At 33.3% G+C, this 23,477-nt stretch overlaps 1 protein-coding gene and 2 long non-coding RNA genes across 7 annotated transcripts in view; 2 read left to right on the forward strand and 1 right to left on the reverse strand.

The window, feature by feature from the left end:
* Positions 1–6,934, forward strand: part of LOC112784601 (serine/threonine-protein kinase ATM) — a 47,784-nt gene extending 40,850 nt beyond the window's left edge. For 2 of the 5 annotated variants that reach the window (XM_025827868.3, XM_072229453.1), the window contains 17 exons: positions 43–132; positions 232–294; positions 578–718; positions 811–867; positions 1,041–1,100; positions 1,321–1,415; positions 1,514–1,622; positions 1,923–2,012; positions 2,855–2,934; positions 3,039–3,117; positions 3,630–3,676; positions 3,757–3,856; positions 5,365–5,496; positions 5,579–5,713; positions 5,796–5,861; positions 6,120–6,263; positions 6,620–6,934. In XM_025827868.3, coding sequence (XP_025683653.1) covers positions 43–132; positions 232–294; positions 578–718; positions 811–867; positions 1,041–1,100; positions 1,321–1,415; positions 1,514–1,622; positions 1,923–2,012; positions 2,855–2,934; positions 3,039–3,117; positions 3,630–3,676; positions 3,757–3,856; positions 5,365–5,496; positions 5,579–5,713; positions 5,796–5,861; positions 6,120–6,263; positions 6,620–6,697 — 1,566 coding nt within the window. In that variant the 3' untranslated portion in view covers positions 6,698–6,934. Of the gene's footprint in view, positions 1–42; positions 133–231; positions 295–577; positions 719–810; positions 868–1,040; positions 1,101–1,320; positions 1,416–1,513; positions 1,623–1,922; positions 2,013–2,798; positions 2,935–3,038; positions 3,118–3,629; positions 3,678–3,756; positions 3,857–5,364; positions 5,497–5,578; positions 5,714–5,795; positions 5,862–6,119; positions 6,264–6,619 lie in introns of those variants that run through there. The other 3 variants (XM_025827869.3, XR_003816535.2, XR_011878295.1) reach the window with 3 other exon arrangements.
* Positions 6,935–16,037: 9,103 nt separating this feature from the next.
* On the forward strand, positions 16,038–18,067 carry LOC140182628 (uncharacterized). Its single transcript, XR_011878591.1, has 2 exons — positions 16,038–16,479; positions 17,831–18,067. It is a non-coding gene; the product is annotated as an uncharacterized lncRNA (long non-coding RNA).
* Positions 18,068–20,232: 2,165 nt separating this feature from the next.
* On the reverse strand, positions 20,233–22,808 carry LOC112784984 (uncharacterized). The gene is made up of 2 exons (XR_003194114.3): positions 21,978–22,808; positions 20,233–20,372 (listed from the first exon to the last, which is right to left on the reverse strand). It is a non-coding gene; the product is annotated as an uncharacterized lncRNA (long non-coding RNA).
* Positions 22,809–23,477: the final 669 nt, after the last annotated feature.

Genomic DNA, 23,477 nt, shown 5'->3' on the forward strand with positions numbered 1-23,477 from the left:
GAGTTTTTGGGTTTGATGTTTATTGTATTTGAATTTTTGTAGGTTCAATCTTTCAAATTTATACCTCTGGTGTACCAGATTGCCTCTAGAATGGGTAGCTCAAAAGATGGACAAGGACCTCTTAGTTTCCAGGTTTGATTCATCAGTTCTAAAAGCTTCCTTTAGATATTTTCTTTTATTTTTTTGGTGTGTTTTCCTTTCTTTTACTTCATGTAAACATGGACTATGCAGTTTGCTTTGGTTTCTCTTGTGAAGAAAATGGCCTTGGATCATCCATACCATACAATACTTCAAGTATGTAACACTTCCTTTTATCTTCTATCAGGCAGTTGTGTTGCATGCCATTTGGATTATATTTTTTATTTGGTTCGCACTAGTAAAAAATTGTTCATATTCTTCTGTGGTTGAGGAACACAATCTACATTACTCTCTGGTTATATGTTTTTAATGCCAAATTTTATATTTTATCTCAATTTTGTTTTCCACTTATCTGGATGTTTGTCTTTCTGTACTGGTTCTAAGATTGATAATCAGATTGATACCAAAGTTCATTTCTATTTTTCTGGTTATATCTTAGCTTCTAGCTCTGGCAAATGGTGACCGTATCAAGGACAAACAGCGTAGCAAAAGTTCTTTTGTGGTGGATATGGACAAAAAGCTAGCAGCAGAAAATCTTCTCAATGAGTTGTCATCTTATCATGGAGGTATCATATGTCAGGTAACATGATAAGTTTTTTGTTGGTCTACTTTTAGTATGTTTTTAGTTAGGTGTAATTCTCAATCAATTAACTAAAACTGTCGCAATCACAGATGAAGCAAATGGTGGAGATTTATATCAGGCTTGCTGAGATGGAAACAAAGAGAGAGGTGGTCGTCATTTTTTTTCTTAGAAAACAAGAGACAAGATATCTATATTTAGTATCCGTTCTTATTGTGACTAGTGATTGTAAATTTATCTCACATCAGTTTCAATGATTTGCTTTCCAAGTAAACCCCACATCCTTATTTTTCTAAACCTTTTGATTGGATTAATTTTGCAGGATACCAATAAAAGGGTGACACTACCAAGGGATTTACGTAATCTCCCAGCACTTGAACTTGTGAGTATAGCACTTGACTTTCTAAATTCCTATGTGATAATGACATTTTCTGGTTGATGTTAATGACTGAAATTTTCATGTGCATGTTCACATATGCTTTGCTAACATGCTATACATATATCTAATTAGTTTGCTATATTGTCCTTTCAAAACTATTTAATATGCTAAACTTATTCGTTTTTCTTCTCCTTTTCTTTTTCTTTTGACTTTGCACTTTCAGGTACCTGTTGTGACGGCTACCATTTCAGTTGATCGTAGTTGTCAATATCCTGAAGGATCTTTTCCTTATTTCAAAGGATTGGTGGATTCAGTTATGTATGTCTCCTTCATTTATAGCCGTTGGTGACGAATTGCTCCTAGCACACATGCAATACTTAATGCTTAAACCTAGTTGATGTTGGTCTGGCGTACAGGGTAATGAATGGTATAAATGCTCCAAAAGTGGTTGAATGCCTTGGTTCTGATGGTTGCCGATATCGCCAACTTGCAAAATCTGGAAATGACGACCTAAGACAAGATGCTGTACGAGTTCTGAACTCTTATTGTGTCCTATCTTTTTAGCTTCTGTTGAAATTGTGTTGGAATAATTTTATTTTCAATCTTTCAAGTCAATTCCCAAGAAAGCATATTTGAGAAATATGCTTTATTAATACGTTTTCTATTTTCTGTTAATTCTTAATTGTCAGTATGATATTAGATTAAAGTATCATCTTAAGGTTAACAATATAGATTTCTTACCTTTCTGATTTGGATTATTTTTGTTCAAAACCCTGATGCCATACATTAGCTGGGTCTTTTGGCTAACATCTGAATTCTTGATAGGTAATGGAACAGTTCTTCAGTTTGGTCAACACATTCCTTAGGAATCATCAAGATACAAGGAAAAGAAGGCTAGGAGTACGGACCTACAAGGTATTTTAATGCTTTTATAAAGTTCTTGGTCTCTAATGTTTGTGTTTGGCAGAGAATTTATTAATCCTGGTGTGTAAACTGCATTGAGTGCTTTTTTTTAGGTGTGTGTATGTTAAGTGGCCATTGATTATTCAGAAAAATCACTTTTTAGGTTTGTGTAGATTTAAGATGTGAGTTGGTAACCACAGATAAATGGAGACTCTAGAAAACATTAAAAGAGATTTAACTATGGGTAAATTGAACATAGATACAATCTATGACAAGGCACTATGGCATGGCATCATTTGATCTATGTAGCCGGCTCTACCTAAATATTTAAGGCTTTATTTGTATCTGGATTTGATATATATATATATATATATATATATATATATATAATAATAATAATAATAATACTAACTTTTTGAGCAGTAAGAGTTGCTTCTCTGAAAGTAAATTTTCAAAATTCATTTAATTATTATTTTTGAAAGTTTTTTATTAGTTTATTGAATGCATCCATGCTGTTAGTTAACAATTTTAAGCAGGGATGTTAATAAAAGCTGGTTTGAACCCAGCTGGACTTCATCCAAACCAAATCTTAGAAAAACTAGTGATTCATTATGATTTTCATCTCATTATTTTCAATTATGTATCCAATATAGATAAATTATATGACATGCTTTAGAGGGTATATTTTGCTGGCAAATGAAATGCTTACAATATCTTTTCATCTTATGTGCAAATTTTATTTTCATGGTGGAAAATGACTTTATTGTTTACCTAAGTTTGTGTCTATTAATTTTTAAGGGACAGGAGACTGAATTCTTAAAATGGTTGGCAATTACTAATTTTGATGCAAATAGGTTGTTCCTTTTACTCCAAGTGCTGGCGTTCTTGAGTGGGTTAATGGAACTCTTCCTCTTGGAGAATATCTCATAGGGAGGTCAGTAAGACAGTTGTTTCTTTTTCTTTTTTCTTTTTTTTTTTTTCAACACGAAATTTCTTATTCTGTTCGTTTTTAAAGTTATTGGTCCTCCTTGAATTCAGTATGAGAAATGGAGGTGCTCATGGTCGCTATGGAATAGGGGATTGGCCATTCCTCAAATGTCGAGAGCACATGGCAAATGTAAGCAAATAACATTTTAAGTTATTTCTCAATGAGTGTAGAAATATTTCTTGAATTATGCTGAGGCATATTGCTGATTCAAACAGTAAATAGAGAAAACAAAAAAAAAGGGAGTGTGGTAGAGGGAACTCCAAAATACGAAAAATAGCCATTCGATAATCTTTTATATGTTGCAAAGCTCTGATGTTCGAACTTTTCTTTAAATTCTTACAAGATGTTTTGTTCTGTCTAGTTTTTCAGAATATTACTGATTTAATCTTGAACATAATTAATTGATGAGATCATTGACAAAATAGAATTGGAGGATTCTGTTACAAAAGCTAGCTAGTTTTATTGAAATTTGGAGGCAAAATAGATTGTATGCACAGTTTAATTATGCTTAATATGGTTAAGTATGTTTTATGTAAACTTCTAAACATTGAATGTATATTTGAATTTACGAGAGCATAAATGATATAAACAATTGCTTTCATTCTCTGATATATTGAACATAATGTGTCTTGTTTTTATAGGAAAGGGACAAACGCAAAGCATTCGAGGAAGTCTGCAGGAATTTCAGGTTTTTTCCTCGCCAATGCTTCTCTTTAAAATGACCTAGGTCACATAACAACTTCGTAGCTTAATGATGTTGCCGTGCAGGCCCGTTATGCATTACTTCTTCTTGGAGAGGTTTTTGCAGCCAGCTGAGTGGTTTGAGAAGAGGCTTGCTTACACTCGAAGTGTAGCTGCTAGCTCCATGGTAGGTGAACTGAACTATACTTTTCAAGCATGCCTATTTCATTGTTTGGACCATCCTGGGGCAATGAGATATCATATCTAAGTATAGTTTGTCATTAATCAAGATAAACTAAAGCACTCATTACACACTTATAGAAATAAAGCAGGTATTGATATCTTCTTGTAAATGATATCGTCCTTATTTCTAACACACACACTAACACAAATAAAATGATAAATTCAAAGTGAGTACTTTATGATACATCATTAGGTTTTATGTGCTATTTTTACCTCCCATGTTGGAAAGCAAACATGTAGCCATTGGTTTTGACCTCTAAAAAGATTAAAAAAAAAAATTCAAATTGAGTACTTTATGATACTTAATTGCCCGTCTTTACTTAATTGCCCGTCTTTGTTATCCTACTCTGCTATTTATTCCACTTTTGTTTTTATTTAATATTGAGTCTTAGAAAAACCTTGCAAACCAAACCCAATCTAAAACTAAACCTTAAGGTAGCGTTTGGTGGAGAGACAGAGACGGAAAGACTGAGACTGAGAGACAGAGATTAAGAGACAGAGATTGAAATAAATCTCAGTATTCTGTTTGGTGCAAAATGAGAGACAAAAATTGAAACAAGACTGGAACTCTAATTTAATTTGTACAAAGGGTAAAATTGGAATTAATTAATTGAAATGAGGGTATTTTAGGTATAAAATGTTATTAAAGTTTCAGTCTTCATCTCTAAAAATTTTAGTCCCATGTGTCCCTACTTTTTGGAAGTACTGAAATTTTAGAGACAGAGACAGAAATTTTAGTCTCAGTCTCTCAGTCTCTGTCTCAGTACTTCAAAACAAACGCTACCTAAGAAACAATTTTTCAAAGAAAATTAAAACACATTGAATTTTGTTCTTTAATCCAATTCAGATAACAAATAAAAAAAATGACAGTGAACCTCGATTAGTCAGACCATTATCCCCCCATGGTTACGAGTACCACCACCTTATCTGCTGCCATACTCACCATAGTTGCCACTGGTGCTGCTTCTATCTTAACCTTGCAGCACCACCATCTCCAGGCTTGTGCGGTTTTGCAAGACAATGAAAAGCATGATAGCAGAGGTGATCTTGTTCTTCAAATCAATGAGATGCTCGTGGTAGCTGCAAAGTGGGCCAACCTTTGCAAACTAGTGGTGGCCCAACCTTTGCAAACTAGTGGGCCATACATGGCCTCATGAGTCACTGGAGGATGTGAACAGAATAGCTAGTCTTAGACTTCTGAAACCATATTAAAATTGGTTCACGTTATTTTTAACCTGTTCAGTAGGTCTCATCTTTTAAACTGCTAAATAGGTTTCCAAAAATAAGTTTAACTGCAATCTGGTTTGGTTCTTGTTTCAGTCAAACCTTGCAACCCCATGTTCGAAATAACTTAGTTTTAAGCATTGTTTAGCTGGAATGTGAGTTATCTGAAATATTACCAAAATCCCCCTACAATTACTTGGTCTATTTAGTAGTTAATTCATATTTCAGGTTGGTTACATAGTTGGCCTTGGAGATCGGCATGCAATGAATATTTTAATTGATCAAGCCACTGCTGAGGTAGTTCACATAGATCTTGGTGTTGCTTTTGAACAAGGCTTGATGCTTAAGACCCCAGAGCGGGTAAGTCTTCAATTTGACCTTGAGGCATGCACTTATTTCCATCACCTTCTAGATTTTTATTTTCTCCTGTAACTTCTGGCAGGTTCCATTCAGGCTTACAAGAGACCTAATTGATGGAATGGGTGTAACTGGAGTAGAGGGAGTTTTCCGAAGATGTTGCGAGGAAACACTGTCTGTTATGCGGAATAACAAAGAAGCATTGCTGACAATTGTGGAGGTAATCATACTTCACTCAATTGTTTAGTATGAATTTGATTTGTTCTATATTTTTCTTCATAAAATATGATTGTCCTCTTCAGGTTTTTATACACGATCCTCTTTATAAATGGGCCTTGTCTCCACTGAAAGCTTTGCAGCGTCAAAAGGTATGTTAAACCATCAATGTTATTTTTCTTTATTCATCCAGCATCCAGCATCCCAATATTGAGGGTTTATATGAGGGCAGCCTAGTTTGGGTGGCTAGCTGAGATAAAATCAACGCTCATCATAAAAATCGGAATTTAAGCAGAATTTTTAACCTTTACCTTTTCCTTTATAATGACCATTAAATTTTTATATGGTTTTTGGATTTTTAACCTTGTGACTGGCTATTTTCACAATGCTATTCTCTCTTTTCTCCACAGGAAATGGATGATGATTTGGATACAAGTTTGGAGGAACCTCAAAATGAGTACGAAGGAAATAAGGATGCTGCACGTGCACTTCTGCGTGTCAAGCAAAAGCTAGATGGGTATGAAGAAGGCGAAATGCGAAGTATCCATGGACAGGTAGTTGGTTAACAAATATATTTTCTCAATTCCTTTACATACATGACTTTCTGCAACTGGTCTAAAACATAAACCTGTCAAAATGCAAGTTAACTGTTAAGGGCTTGGATTAAGTATTCAGCCGGTAACTATAAACAAGTTGCACATTATTTTTACATTAGCAAACAGGTAAATCCATCTTACTGGATTAAATTATTCAGTTAACCAGTTGTCTTGGATTAAAAAATGAAAATAAATAAAACAAAATAAAAAATCTTAAGCTGTCATTATTCTCCAATTACAAAGTTCAACCATTGATAGCATAAACCTTGGCTGAGAAACGCAATATACATGTGATTCTGGTATTTATATTGCAGGTGCAACAACTGATTCAAGATGCAATAGATCCTGAAAGATTGTGCCAAATGTTTCCTGGATGGGGATCTTGGTTATAACTTATAATGGAGTCCATGGCAACCCCTCTTTGTTATCTTGTACAGGCGGCCATTCTTTTGTTCTCTCCATCCACAAATTGCATATTCCGTTTTCTTGTATTATGTAACACTTCATTATTTTGGGGTGAGTTGTAAAATATTTTCTTGTATCATGTAATACAATCATTGTCGTTTCATGTTTACTTACAACGTAGAAGGTCTGATGATCTGCTACGTTCAAGAGCAAGTTTTTGTTCCGGCTTCTTTCCGTCAATAATGTATAGGGAAGAAAAAGCAATATTTATTGAGAGAGAAGTGTAATTATATATATATATATATATATATATATATATATATATATATATATATATATATATATATAGGTTAAATCAATACAATGATTGTGTTGTGGCACAAAAAGTTAACGTCTTCTTAGACTCAAACGTTAAGTTCATAAATATATATATTGTACGTATTAAGAAATTCGGAAAAAAATGTAACCCTCTAACAGCTAAAGTAGATAGCATAAATTAGAACGAAATCTAAACTTGTACTGAACTAACGGGTATCAGTTAATAAAAGCCAGCTGGGCTGTAAACAAATTTAAAAAATCATCTAAAATCAATTGAAAAGACACTTCTAAAATCTGAAAGAAGAAATTTCCAAAATAAAAAAAAAAACATTTAAAATATAACCAAAAAAATTTAAAACCTAACGAAAAGAAATATTCGAAACGTAATAAAAAGAAACATCTAAAATAATTGTAAAAGAACTTTTAAAATCTAAAAAAAAAAAGATTCAAAATATGAACACAATAAGAAATTTTAATTATGATAAAAAAAAGTATTACTTTAAATTTTAGAGATTTCAAATATTTTTCTTATAATGTACAATTAAAAGTAAATAAAAGCAAATTATTAAAATTGAAGGCATCAATTCGAATATATTTTATACCTCAAATGTTTAAATTTTAGAGGTTTTAAATGTTTTTTTTGGAAGTAAATGAAAACAAATAATACTTTTAGATTTCATATGTTTAAATTTTAAAAATTTTAGATGTTTTTTTCTATGATTTTAGATGTTCTTTTCAACGATTTTAGATATTTTTTGTTAAGTTTTGGATGTTATTTTTTAAAACATAAGAAAAAAATATCTAAAGACTAAGTAAAAGAAATATCTAAAATTATGATCTAAAAAAAACATTCAAAACCTATAAAAAAAGACACGTCCAAACCTAAGGAAAAGACGTGGAGGGAAAAGAAAAGAGAGGTGAAGGGAAGTAGGAGAGTGTATATTCTTTTAGTGTAGAACTAATTTTTAGAATTTTAAAATCAAACTATTTTAAAAAAAAAATTGACTATTTGAGTTAGTTTTTATATTTTTCACTTTCAATGTAGCTGAATTATTTACAACAGAAAAATCTTCATTGAACACATTATACTGTTATCAAGTTAAACATCATGCTAAGACCAAGACATTTTACTTCTAAGTTTTAATAGATGCCGCAACCGCATATCAAACAACAAAAATTCTCTTTCAATTATATGCTCTAACATATAATGTTAATTATAATTATATTCAAAATGCACCCAAATTATTAAAAGTAAATGAAAATAAATTATTAAATTTTAAATTATCTGGATTTAAGATGTTTAAACTTTAGAAATTTGAGATGTTTTTCTTGTAATGTACAATTAAAAGTAAATGAAAGCAAATTATTAAAATCGAAGACATTAATTCGGATATTTTTATACCTCAAATGTTTAAATTTTAGAGGTTTTAGATATTTTTTTGGGAATACATGAAAATAAATAATATCTTTAGATTTCAAATATTTTTTTTCTCTGATTTTAGATATTCTTTTCAATGATTTGGATTTTTTGATAGATTTTAGATATTTTTTTATGATTTTAGATATTTTTCTATTAAATTTTTTATGTTATTTTTCAAAACATAAGAAAAAAAACATTTGAAAATTAAGTAAAAAAAATATCTAAAACTATTAGAAAGAATCATAAAAGAATCTAAAAAAAGAACATCCCAAACCTATAAAAAGATATAACATTTCAGTTTTTTAATTATATTTATTACTTAATTAATTAAATTTATAATAATTTGAATTTTAACTTCATAATAAAATATTAGAAGATGTTGGAAAAAACTCAACAAAGGTTCAAAACAAGAACCTGTCTAACAGCGGAATCACCAAAAAATAATTTTCCCACAACATGTGCGATTAAATAGGCAATACTAAAGATACTCCAAGCAGCAAATATAATGACAGAAATTAAATAATCAGACACCAGAATTTTAACGTGGGAAAACTCCCAAAAGAGGGACAAAAATCCCACGGGACCTAGTCCAGAAAATCTTCCACTATTAGAATAATGGGTACACAAACAGTCTTCCTAGTGACACTAGGACATCTCAACAATCGACAAAATACATCATCAAAATTGATGGAATGAACATAAACCCTCCACAAAAGTGGGTATCTCAAATCAGGCAAAAGAGAAGGCAATACAGCTAGTAAGTTATATCCTAATGTTCATCTCTACACCAGGAATAACATACTAAAATTTCATAAGAAATGGAGCAAGTTTACCAAATCAATGTGATCAAAATGTAACTGCCCTTTTCCCCCAAATTCCTTTTCTTCGGCGCTGAAGCTTTGTGCTTCCTTTGCTTTCAATTTCAAAAGAAAGCTTCTCTCACTCTTCTCCCGTGGCAATTAGCCACTTTATTCTTTCTTTTTTTTTTTTTGTTTTAAAGCTTGTAGGCCCCACTTGGTTGGGGATCCACTAACAAATCTCTCCCTCATCAACTCAAGTGGAGATAGACTGCTCCACTAAGTCCGCCTTCTCTTTACCGGAACCAAACTTCACTGCAGGTAAACTCTTAGTCATCATATCTGAACTATTATCATCAGTATGGATCTTCTCAAGTGCATATGACTTCATCTCAAGCGCTTGACGTATCCAATGATACCTCACCTCTATGTGCTTCGATCTGGAATGAAACATTGGATTCTTGCTGAGATGGATAGCACTCTGACTGTCACAAAATAACACAAACTTCTCTTGATTGATGCATAACTCTTGTAGAAATTTCTTCATCCACAAGAGTTCCTTAGAAGCTTCAACAACAGCAACGTATTCTGCCTCTGTAGTAGACAAAGCAACACATTTCTGAAGTCGAGATTGCCACGACACAGCTCCCCCTGCAAAAGTCATCATATAACCAGAAGTAGACTTTCTTGAATCAAGATCCCCAGCCATATCGGCATCTGTGTAACCATCCAACACAGGTTGGCCACTCCCAAAGCATAAACAAACTCTAGAAGTACCATTAAGGTATCTGAGAATCCACTTCACTGCTTGCCAGTGTTCCTTACCAGGATTAGAGAGAAACCGACTAACAACTCCAATGGCATGAGCAATATCCAGCAAGGTGCAAACCATAGCATACATCAAACTGCCAACTGCAGATGCATATAGAATCTTCTTCATTTCCGCTTTCTCTTTCTCACTTGTAGGACATTGCTGCGAACTCAGCTTGAAATGATTAGCAAGTGGAGTACTAACAGGTTTGGAATTACTCATGCTAAACCTCTCTAAAACCTTCTCAATGTACTTCTGCTGCGACAACCACAGTTTTCCATTCTTCCTGTCACGAGTGATACTCATGCCAAGAATTTTCTTTGCAGGACCCAAATCCTTCATAGCAAAGAATCTGTTCAAGTCTTTCTTAAGACTTTCAATCTTCTTAGTGTCATGACCAACAATCAACATGTCATCAACATAAAGCAAGAGAATTATAAAATCACCATCAGAGAATTTCTTAACATAGACACAATGATCAAAAGAAGTCTTACTATACCCATGACCTTCCATGAAGGAATCAAACTTCGTGTACCACTGCCTTGGCGCTTGCTTCAACCCATATAAGCTCTTCTTCAACTTGCATACAAGGTGCTCATTTCCTTTAACCTCGAAACCCTCTGGTTGCTCCATATAAATTTCTTTATCTATGTCACCGTGAAGGAATGCAGTCTTCACATCAAGTTGCTCAACCTCTAAATTCAAGCTAGCTGCCAATCCAAGCACAACTCGAATAGAGGACATCTTCACAACTAGAGAGAAAATTTCCTCAAAATCAATACCTTTTTTTGCTTAAAGCCTTTCACAATCAATCGAGCTTTGTACCTTGGTCGTGAGACATTTTCATCTGCTTTCAACTTGAACACCCATTTATTCTTGAATGCTCTCTTGCCCTTTGGCAACTTCACCAATTCAAAAGTATGATTCTCATGCAAGGATTTCATTTCTTCTTGCATGGCCTTCAACCAATCTTCCTTATGCTCATTAGACATAACTTCCTGGTAGCTCTCCGGCTCTCCAATTTCAGTGTTCATCACATACTCATGAGGAGAGTATTTTTGGGAAGGATGACGCTCTCTAGTAGATCTTCTCAGTTCAGGCTCAACTGGTGGTTCAGGTGGAACTTCAACATCTGGCACTTCAGGTTGAGGTGTAGGTTCATCATGCAAATCATCACCATCATTATCAACTTGTACATCTCCCCCATCAACAGGAGGTCTAGTGGAAGGACCAGGTTCATCATCAGTAGAACGTCTAACAATTATTGTTGGCTTATCTGTCTTCTCAAGGTCTTCAATAGTTTGGTCTTCAAGAAAAATCACATCTCGGCTTCTAATTATCTTCTTGCTCACCGGATCCCATAATCTGTAACCAAAGTTTTCGTGACCATAACCCATGAAAATACACTACTTTGACTTACCATCAAGTTTAGACCTTTCATCTCTTGGAATGTGAACAAAAGCCCTGCAGCCAAACACTCGCAAGTGACTATAGGAGACATCTTTTCCTCTCCAAACTTTCTCTGGAACATCACCATTAAGTGGAACTGAAGGAGAAAGGTTGATCAGATCTACTGCAGTTCTCATCGCTTCACCCCAAAAGGATTTAGGCAACTTTGCATGAGAGAGCATACACCTGACTCTATCATTGATAGTGCAATTCATTCTCTCTACAACTTCATTATGTTGATGAGTCTTAGGAACCGTCTTCTCAAGCTTGATCCCATGTCCTTTACAATACTCTTCAAATGGACCCCTGTATTCACCACCATTATCTGCTCGAACACATTTCAATTTCCTTCCTGTTTCTCTTTCAACACTTGCATGAAAGTGTTTGAAGATTCTGAGCACCTAGTCTTTAGATTTCAAAATAAAAGCCCACACTTTTCGAGAATAATCATCAATAAAAGTAACAAAATGTGATGCACCAAGTAGTGCCTTAGCATCCATAGTGCAAACATCAGTGTGAACTAAATCTAGAACATGTGATCTCCTATGAGGTCTAGAATTATGAAATGATACTCTAGCATGCTTTCCAACAAAACAATGAGTGCAAGTATTTAAAGTTGTACCTTTCACTGGAAGTGAGTGCTTCTTGGCCAAGACGCTTAGTCCTTTCTCGCTCAAGTGACCAAGACGTATATGCCACAAATCAGAAGAGGAATCATCAGCTACATTCACATCTTCTTTGCACAACTTTGCTTGCAACCGGTAGAGAGTAGTGAGACTATTGTCTTCTCTAGCAACAATGAGAGCTCCTTTGGTAATCTTGCATTTTTCACTACCAAAGGAAGTGCAATACCCTTCTTGATCCAATGCCTTCATTGAAATAAGATTGAACCGCATATCTGGCGCATGCCTAACATTCTTCAACTGCAACTTGCATCCCATGTTGGTTTCAAGCCACAAATCACCCATACCAATGATATCACACACTCCTTTATCTCCCAATTTGATCTTGCCAAAATTTCCAGCAGTATAAGAAGTGAAAAACTCACGTTTCAGAGTGACATGACATGAGGCACCAGAGTCCATAATCTAAGTGAAATCATCACAGACAAGATTCACATAATTTTCATCATATGTGATAAGAACATCTTCATAAACAATAGCAGCAGTTTCTTTATTACTATCTTTACCTTTGTCTTCGCTTCTTCTCCTTGATTGTTCTCTTTTCAAGAACCTACAATACCTCTTGATATGCCCCGGCTTGCCACAATGGTGACAAATAAACTCCTTTCTTGGCTTGTACTTTCCTCTTGACTTGCTTCGACTCTCTGACCTGTCAGAACTGTGAGGTTTTCTACTTTGACTTCTCCCCCGTGACTCTGAAACAAGTGCTTCTGACTGCGAGTAAGCATTAGTCAAACCTCGCTCTCTTCTTCTGGCTTCTTCATTCAACATGCTCTCTTTAACCATTGCTAACGTCAACTTCTCATTTGGAGCTGAGTTAGTCAGTGTCACAACCAGAACTTCCCAACTATCAGGCAAAGAGCTCAACAACAACAAGGCTTGCAACTTATCATTCAAAGTGATTTCATTATTTGTCAGTTGGTTCACTATCTCTTGAAAAATGCTCAAGTGCTCCAGCATTGATTTACCTTCAACATACTTCATATTGACAAGCTTTCTAATCAAGAATGCTTTGTTTTGCACATTCTTCCTCTCATATAACTCCTTCAATTTGTTCCACATCTTCTCAACATTCGTTTCGGTGTCAACATGTGGATACACGCTAAGATCAAGCCATTGCCTAATCAAAGCAACTGCCTTCCGATTCAGCTTCTTCCATTCAGCATATCGGATTTAGTACCTTTGGATTTATCTCCCTCCATAGGATCATACAAGTCCTTGCTATACAACATATCTTCCATGAGGGTCTTCCAAATTGAATAATTTTGAGAATTCAATTTGACCATATTCGGTCCATGAGTATTTTTTTTCCATTTAATCAGCACAGAGATAAACAACCAAAGCTCTGGATACCAATTTTTGGCCCAACAGAAGATAATACACTTAAAAAATTAGCATATCTAATTTAAAATTTGAAAATATGAAAATACTAGTTTTAGTGAATTTCTAACCGACAATAAACAACCTTTTAAGATATAGTCATAATTAATTCTATATTTACTTGATTTGAATGATCTTTAGTTACATGAAAAATATAAGAAAACTAGCTTTATTCTTTAAGTTCAGTGCAAAATCAAATTCAAATTAAATTAAGTAGATAAATCTATTACAAGTTCATACTAACAGTATTTCGTGAATATCTCAAGCTGTAGTTATCCGATTGACTTTGTTTAAAGTTCGTTTTAAAGCTAACTCAATTTTCTATAAATTTGCGTCTAATGGCTCTTTCAAAATTCCAAACATAGAAAACTTTATAAAGCTTGCAAAATAACAATTCAGATTAGAGATTTCACCTAAATGCGAGTTAGATTTTCCTAACACAATCTGTACATATCGAAGAGCTATTTGTAGGGATGCCAATTTTTCTCGGCGGGCCGGGTATCTGCGAGAATTTACTCGTCGAGAAGCAGGTTTTAGGGAGCATTTTTCCCCGTGGAGGCGGGTACGGGTACCCGTATAATAAACGGGGCAAGGGCGGGGGAGAGAGGTACCCGTCCCATGGGTATCTGTAAATTTAAAATTACAAAAATATCCTTATATATATATATATATATATATATATGACCTACCCCTAACTCCAAATCACAATCTCTGTGCATCTCTTCTCACTTCCCTCATTATCACACGAGCACGAGCCTCTCTCTCACTCAATCTCTCCAGCACCTCACCACCTCCTCGTCCTTCTTCCAATCTTCTTTCTCACTGTGTCACCGGCTTCCTTCCTTTGAGTCCCTCACGTCGTCATTCCTGACCTTCCTCCGTCGCAGCCACAGTTCACTTTCTTCCTCTCACTGGTCACTCATTACTTGTTGCTCATAGCTTCGCGCCGCCTCAGATCTGCGCGTCGACGGCAACTCTACTTCAGCAACGCCTTTGCTCTATGAGGGCTCTGTATCGCCTCTGTTCAGCGAAGTTGACGACGACTCTGTTCCGTAGCCGGCCACCTTACAATAAGTTGGATATTTCTGACTTTCTATTAAGTGAGAATATATATGTTTTGATTTTTATTTGATAAAATTACTATGAAATTAAGATTAAATTTTGAATTCTGTTAATGTGAAATTGGGTTTAAGTTTAGGGTTTGAATTCTGTTAATTGATAAATTTTGGTGTAGAGTTAGATTTTGTTACTGTGAAACTAAATTTAGGGTTTGGATTCTTACTGTAAAATTGGAACATTAGATTATAATACTGAGTTTATTTGCATGTCATTGTTAATTGGATTTTTATTCCTTTTTATTTTTTTTCTCATTCGTTTCCTCCAAACCCGTGGATATCCGAATATCCGGCGGGTACAGGGTCCCTGTTACTCGTCACGGGGACGGGACGGGAACGGGGAGGGTGTTTGGAGGCAGGGGTTGGGGGCATGTCCCTACCCCCATGAGACCCGTTATCATCCCTAGCTATTTGAGTCCTTTCTTTCTCATTCTATTCCCTGTTTTTTATATAAAACGTTCTAGGTAACCTATCTTCTCTATCTTCTATTATCTCTATAAATTATCATTTATATACTTTCTCCACTTCATTATAAGAAAAACCATTATTTTTTCTCACTTCTTTATTCTCACTCTAAACCCTTCACCAAACTATTCACAAATTTCACTCATATATTGTTCAAGAAGATATCCTCTCTGAACTATGAAAACTTTGGAATATGGAGATTTCATTTCTATCTAGTCAAGGATTTATAACCTACATCAAAACATACGCAAAGTCTAGCCATGGAATAAGTCTCTCTTTGCTAACAAATCATATCTATTTGTATTGGAATATATATAGAATTTCTACAAACTTCACTGGAGGTAAGAGTTTTATACTACTTTTTTATATGTCATATCTTAAATATTTTTTAATATAGATGTTAGCATTGCATGTCATAATATAATGTCTCTCTATTTCATACACATTATGCATTATAATAACCATCTTATATGCATTAAAGAACTGAGAGAATGATCCTTCGATAAGGGAAGGTGACCCCCCAAAGACAAGATAATCGAAATTATCCTTCGGTAAGGGAAGGTGATTGACAAACTATTGGGATAAGAACCTTTGGTAAGGGAAGGAGACTTCCATCAATTTTATATAATAATATCTAGGGTGTAAATTACCGAACCGGACCGAAAAATACTGCAAAATCAAACCGAAAATTACATCAACCAAATGAAAAACCAAAAAAACCGATTTTTTTTGTTTTTTTCGAATTAAACCAATCGGTTTGATTCGGTTTTCGGTTGGCTTGGTAGAAACCGAACCGAACCGAACCGAACCGAGGCAGATGTTCTCTAGTGGTTGTTTTTAATGGTTTACCCTTAGTTTAACCTAGGTATAAAACCCTAAATCTGAAACCCCTTCACTCTCTTTCCCTTTCACTCGCGCAGCCTCACTCACACAAACACCCACTTTCCCTTCCATCTTCCATTCTTCCTCCTCTATGCGGCCATGACTGAGAGAATGAGAGCTTGAGAGAGCCAGAGAGCCAGAGAGCGTCATTCACCATCAAGGAAGCCCTCCACCGTCGCTCGAAGCCGTCGCAAGTCATCCATTCATCTCCGTCGCAGACTCGCAGGCGTAGCAAAGAGCAGCGCCGTCGTGTAGCCAGAAGCCCAGAAGCATCATCCAGTTCACGCCCTCCACCGTCGCTCGAAGCCGCCGTCCAGTCATAAGCCGTGGCAACAAACCCTAAGCGGAGCAACACTCCAATAACCGAGCAACACTCTGGTTGCCGAGCAGCACTCCAGTCGCTGAACCCTCTCCTGCAAAAAGCAACTGAACAAATATCTTCTTCGGAGGTTAGAATTTGTCCTTAGTTATAATTTTTTTTACAGTAATTATATATTATCAATAAACTCACCAATGAAACATAGAGAATAATCTTTTCTGATAAATTTTCATGTCCTAACCTGGGGATGTTAAAATATATTATCGCCTTAAAAAAATCTCTAATTCCGATTGGTGAAAACAAGCTTAATTAAGACCCACATTTCCATCCGCTTGTTATTTGCTGAATTGAATAATTGTTTTGTGTATAAAGATCGTAGTTTGCAATATTTTTTCAACAGAATATATAACTTTAGTTGGATTTTTAGTGATATTTGTACTTGATTTAACCTTAATTATGTTGCCCTTTCATTTTGTACCTCTAATAATAATATAGCTTTTGTGTCCAATCACATTATAATGGAACTAGTTAATTGTTTGATTATTATTATTATTATTATTATTTATACTCAGAACACATGATCATGGTTTAAGATGTCCCACCAATCTTCAATTTGAAAAAAGTATCCAATTTCAATCAAAAGATCAGTTTTCCATAAGTCCTTTATTGTTTGGTATATATAATCATGTAAGTATAGCTGTTTGAATCCAGAATATACATTTAAAGGTCTTGGCTTGCTACTTGCTAATCTTGTTGGATGAGTTTTGAATATTATGTTATTAATTTTGGTGTCTTTTTGCTCTTGTTTTGAATGTAAATATACTGAAAAAAGTTACAACTCACATTGGATTTAAAGGTCATCATCATCATTATTGAGAAATTTTCAATTTATATATAGAATATACATGTCCCTCATTTCATTAATTGTTGTCTCTCATTGTTTATGGTCATTTAAATTCTATTGACTGGCTTTAAAAATGAATTAATTATGGTTCTGTTTATGAGCTGCTTATGAGCTGTTTTGGTTCTGCTTATGAGCTGTTAATCAAATGAATTCTGCTTTGGTTCTTCTTATCATTTTCTTGCTTACTCTCTCTATGCATATATTGATAGATTGATAGATAGATAAATATATTGTAGATGAATAATGAATTGTAATTAACTAATAACTATGAACTTGAGGGAGTTGGATACCTTTTTCTGTCTAAGTATCTTCGTAATTTAATTTTTGGTGTTCTTTTTTCTCTAAGTTATGGATTTGGGATATTTTGGTTAGTCACAAATTTATCTTTTATGCTTCAACCACTGCATTATAATTAATAATTCTCTACTCTGCACATAATTCTCTCTCACACACACACTTGAATTAGGTATGCAAAAAAGAAATTTGTAGTTCCTTTTATGGTTTATGTTTATAATTTATAATCTATATTATGTTTATGTTTATAATCTATATTGATTTTTTTATTTTATTTTTGTAGAAATTGCACCAACTGAAAAAGATGATGATGAGTCTGGTGTGGATTCAGATTAAGCATGATGGCTGTTTGGTTTTATTTGTTTTAAAGTGATTGTTTCGATTTAAAGTGTGTTTATTTTTGTTGTTTTGCTAGACATTTTTAATTGTCTTTGTTTTATGTTTAATTAAGTTGAATTTGTATTGAATTTGAATGTGATATATTCTTGTTATTCTAGTTTATTGATGGTTTTAAACTTCATTTTATGGTAATTTAAATTCTGATTATTAGGTGTAAAAAAATCAAAAAAACCGACCGAACCAAACCATTGTTGGTTCGGTTCGGTTCGGTTCGGTTGGTTTTTGGTCCAAAACCGAACCAAACCGAACCGATTACACCCCTAATAATATCTCTTTGTTGCATACACATTAAGCATTATAATAACCATCTTATGTGCATTAAAGAACTAACGAAATGATCCTTCGGTAAGGGAAGGTGACCCCCAAAGACAAGATATCAACATGATCCTTCAATAAGAGAATGTGATCGATCGAGATGATTCTTCGATAAGGGAAGGTGATTACCAAAATTTTTGGGATAAGAACCTTCGGTAAGAAAAGAGAACTCTTATTTTTTTATATTGGTTTGAGCTCAATACATTCCAAAGTTAAAGTTAAAAGAATGCTTAAGAAAAGTTAAAATCTGTTTCATGCATTGCATAAGAGTTTTTTGGTCATTAAGGGATTGTTTTGTTTTTCATGTAAAGAGAAGTTAGGAGAATATCAAGAGAAGCCAAGTGAAGGTTCATGTGTTTACACTATGTATGATTTAATGTTTTAGGCATTCAGTCACGAGTCACATGTGTACATAAGTAAATGAGAAGCATCTAAAAGTTACACCACTCTGACTAATAAAGACTGTTGAAAATAATAATTGAACAACATTGCATCATCATTGTTTTTATTTTAAAACTCGGAGTGGTTGGGGATGGATACGATAACACCATATAGATAAACTATTGAAAAATTTTTGTTTTTCACCCGTCTCTCTGTACCATCTTCAAGAACGACGCAATACGAAGTAATACACTGCTCGATTGAACTGAAAAGACCAGTGCACTATTATGAGTAAGATATCAAGAACGTATATACGAAACGTTAAGCGCCGACTCAAATCATATTAAGGAGGGAGAATAGACGATTGTTTTAATCATAGTTATACAAATTGAGAGAATTAAAATTTTATGTGTGTTGTTTCATCTTTATTGAGTGACTACAATTGTGGTTATGATATTTCTTTTTTTATAATTATTTAATATGAGTAAAGTTTGTCATTATTTTTACCTTTATAGTTTAGTAAGCCAATTTTTATGTTAATATCTCTAAATCCATTTATATTTTTTAAGTAGTAACAATTCTAATAAAAACTAGCTATCCACTATTTTTTATATATATAAGTTATATTATATAAAGATTTTATTTTTTCAAAAATATCATAAAATTTTAATATCAACGTCCAATATAATTTAAATAAGACTTAAATCTAGTTTAAAAAAATTAGGATATTACAAAAGATATGTCTGAAATCTATAAAAGAGACATGGAGGGAAAGGAGAAGATAAGTGAAAGAAAGTAGGAGAAGGTATATTTTTTTAGTATAAACTAATTTTTAGAATTTTAAAATTAATTTTTTTTAAAAAAAAAAATTGACTATTTAACTGCCTATAGAGTTAGTTCCTATACTTTCTTACTTTCAATTTAGCTGAATCATTTACCACCAAAAAAAAAAATCTTCATTGAACATATTATACTATTACCAAATTAAACATCATGCTTAGGATCAAGACATTTTACTTCTAAATTTTAATAGATGTCACAATCGCATATCAAACAACACAAATTCTCTTTCAATTATATGCTCTAACATATGATGTTAATTATTCAAAATGTACTCAAATTATTAAAAGTAAATGAAAGTAAATTATTAAATTTTAAATTATTTGAATTTTTTATGTTTAAATTTTAGAAGTTTTAGATTTTTTTTTTGTAATATACAATTAAAAATAAATGAAAGCGAATTATTAAAATTGAAGGCATCAATTCAGATATTTTTTATAACTCAGATGTTTAAATTTTAGAGATTTTAGATATTTTTTAGGAAAGTAAATGAAAACAAATAATTTTAATTTTATGATTTTAGATGTTCTTTTCAATAATTTTTAATATTTTTTGATAAGTTTTAGATGTTCTTTTCTATAATTTTAGATATTTTTTTTTGTTAAATTTTGAATGTTATTTTTCAAAACATAAAAAAAAATATCTAAAAACTAAGTAAAGGAAATATCTAAAACCAAGGTAGTGAACTCTTAGTTTTTACCTCGACTCGTTAAGCTAACTCAAAATCGTAATTCGTTGAATCGTAAGACGGAACGTAAATATGACTCGTAAATTATAAAAATTTAGAAAAATTTAATAGCAAAAACTAATTTTACAGAAAATAAAATAAATCTCAAATAAGCTAAATTTAGACGAATTTTCACTTGCATTAGCTTGAGTCAATGCCATTCCTGATAAAAAAAAAATGAAAACAGTAAATATTCAATGAATCAATTCAATATCATAGCAAAAATTCAACAATTTAACAAAAATTATAGAATTGTGTTCAATTTCAATTACAACCATCCAAGTTCTAAGAAGCGTTTAAACAAGGAACATAATCATCTTATGATTCAAGCACAGTACATGAAGATATGTTCAAAATTGCTAAGATTATAGCACATAGATGTTTATTGTATTAGAAGATTCAAGTCAGGAAAAGATAAAGCCCCATCTGATAGCTATGAGGTTAAGAACAGCATATTGAAATCCCTTGCATTCTAGTCAATTGAGTTACAAAACTTAGCTTATTGATTTATTGAGACAAAAAACTCACTTGGAACTTGACAGATCGTTTAATAATTTGCATGAAACATCAAACTTCCAACAAAAATGCAAGGACTCAACAATATCAAAGTAAAAAATAAAAAGTGGCATATATAAAACTAAGATGATGAGGATTATTATTTTCTCAATGTATTGTTATTAAGCACTTATTAGAGGAAACCACTCAACAAAACTATGATTTATGCCTGAATAAGACGGGAAGGAAGCTTAGAAAGAGAATTTGAAATTAGCAAAGTAGAATTGCAGACAAGAACACTAAACAAAACTCGGACTTAAAAACATGAGGAATGAATTTTATATAATAAATTAATAAAATTTTATTTTTATTATCATAGAATCAAGAGAGTCAATTTAGAAATCAATATCAGTTCTAGCATTTACTTTTTTCCAAAACCTCTAACGGCAAGGTTATATACCACATTGTCAATGAAATATGGGTTATCACTTATCATCACACAAAACTTTAACCCAATATACAAGCCTAAACATTTATAAGAAAGACCTCACTTTCCAGAGAACAAGACTATCCAACTATGTAGCAACATTCAAGAAGAAAGCATAGCAGCACCAGACCAGATCAGACCACTACTTTAACTTTTTCAAACTAGGAAAAATCAAATTCAAAATAGTAGAATTCAAGAGGTCTAAACAAGCATAACATAGGCAACCTATATTGATCCAAATCTCTACACATAAATACCCAACCTGAATTTAAGAGGTCTCTAATTATGTTATAACAATGAGATAATTTTATCATTCTAGTCTTCTGCAGCATAATCAATTTTCTCATCCTCAGGCACACCACGAAGGTAAAGAACATTGTTACATCTAGAAATAAAAATAATAAAACAAAACATACTTATTTCCATTCAAGAGGTTTAGTCAAACACAAATCAAACAGGCCACAGCAATTTTATTTTCATGACAAAGTCACAACTCATAAACCTATACTTGCTAACCTCCTTTCTATTAAAGGCAACACAGAAGGTTTGTAAGGTCAAATCACGAATTCATTTATGAGAGGTAATAACCAATGAAGCTATGCTGGTAATCCACAACAATATGATGATGGATGAAATTGGCATAATTAGTCTAATTAGTTAGATACATTGCTTGTACTTTTAACACAAATTAGGATGAAATTTTGCCATATATTGACATAGAACCACAGAAGTAGCGTTCAATTATATTACTAGAGTGAGGAAGTGATATGCTTCTTCTTAAATTACCTGATGAACTAGCAGCAAAGGGGAGGGAAAGAGCAGCGACCAGCGATCTAGATTCCAGAGCCAGAGTCAGAGCCACTGAGCCAGAGAGTCTCAATGTGTTGCAATCGCAAAATGACGCTCACGGCCTCACGCAGTCCAACCACCACCACCAGTCCGAGTCGATAACACCAGCGGCAAACCTCACGGAGTCACGGCGAGTCGGTGACTCTCCAAATTGGGGTTTTGGTCGCACGAAATTCACATTTCAGAGGGGAAGAGAGATAAAGTCAGAGATTGAGACTTGAGATAGGTGAAAATTTGAAATTTTGGCCATGGAGAATTGGAGATAAACTGTAAAAATAAGGGAGATTAAGAGATTAGAGACTGTTATTCTGCTAGGGCTCTTCTTCCATGGTCTTCTATTTAGATTGGGCCATTGGGTTGAGTTGGGCTGCAATCAGGGGTTCAGGGCCAAGAAAGAGAACTTCAACCTGAAACGCAACCACGCAGCAAAAGCTACGATTTCGGCGACTCTGCGATTCTCAACGGCGATTTCACACGGAGCAGCCTGGTTCTGGACGAGAAGCAGAAGCGCAACGGAAAGATGAAATAGAAGCGTATAATCGGACTTTTTTATATAAATAAATATTCAAAAAACATTAATTCCAAAAATACGCATTGCATCAATTTATTCCACAAATACGCAGGGCCAACTCAAGGCTGGCGCCTGCGAAATGGAGTTCCAAGTCAAGACAGGTGTGGTGCCCGCGAAATGGGTCTGGCAGCACCAGGTTCACCTCTGGAGCGGCGCCCACGAAATGATAGCGTAGCCATTTAGTGGCTGACGTCAGCGAAATGAGGATACAAGGGGCGGTCACATGACACTTTACATTATTTTCAATCCCATGAGTTTTTTTGTTATGTTTTTACTAGTGTTTCTTTTTTATTCTCCTAATGAAAGTTTTGTAAGATCATGGGATAATATTCCAAAATCTGATATTAATATGATTGAATTGGCTCTGAATTTGGAGTACTTGGAAGCTGAATTTATTTTGTATAGAACCGAGAGTTATTTTTTAACTATCAATCGGCCAACTAGATAAATAAAAATTAAAAATTTGCATTTTGGATTTTTATAATAGGGAAGGAAAGAGAAAATTAAAAAAAATCTAATTTTAATTTAGGTATATAAAATTAATTTGTTCTCAATCTTTTCTTATTAATATATCAGAAAAATTTAATTCATTATTTTGTATAGATTGTGATTATTGTGTCTTTATTATTGTGAGTATTGCAATCATTCTAAGAGAAAAACATATTTGAATTTATAAATCAAGAAATTTTGCAAAATAAAAAAAAAACTATCGTAAATATATGGTTAAAATTTGTTCATACAGTAAAGAGAAAAATATTCTTGACTCAATTATCAATTATTATAAAATACTACTTGAGAGTAATTAAAGTAGAAAAAATCTTAAGATAGAACTAGTATTTTTATTAAAATTTAGTCAATATTTAATT

The sequence above is a fragment of the Arachis hypogaea genome, chromosome 20 (genome assembly GCF_003086295.3).
Source record: "Arachis hypogaea cultivar Tifrunner chromosome 20, arahy.Tifrunner.gnm2.J5K5, whole genome shotgun sequence".
In the NCBI taxonomy this organism is placed as follows: Eukaryota; Viridiplantae; Streptophyta; class Magnoliopsida; order Fabales; family Fabaceae; genus Arachis; species Arachis hypogaea.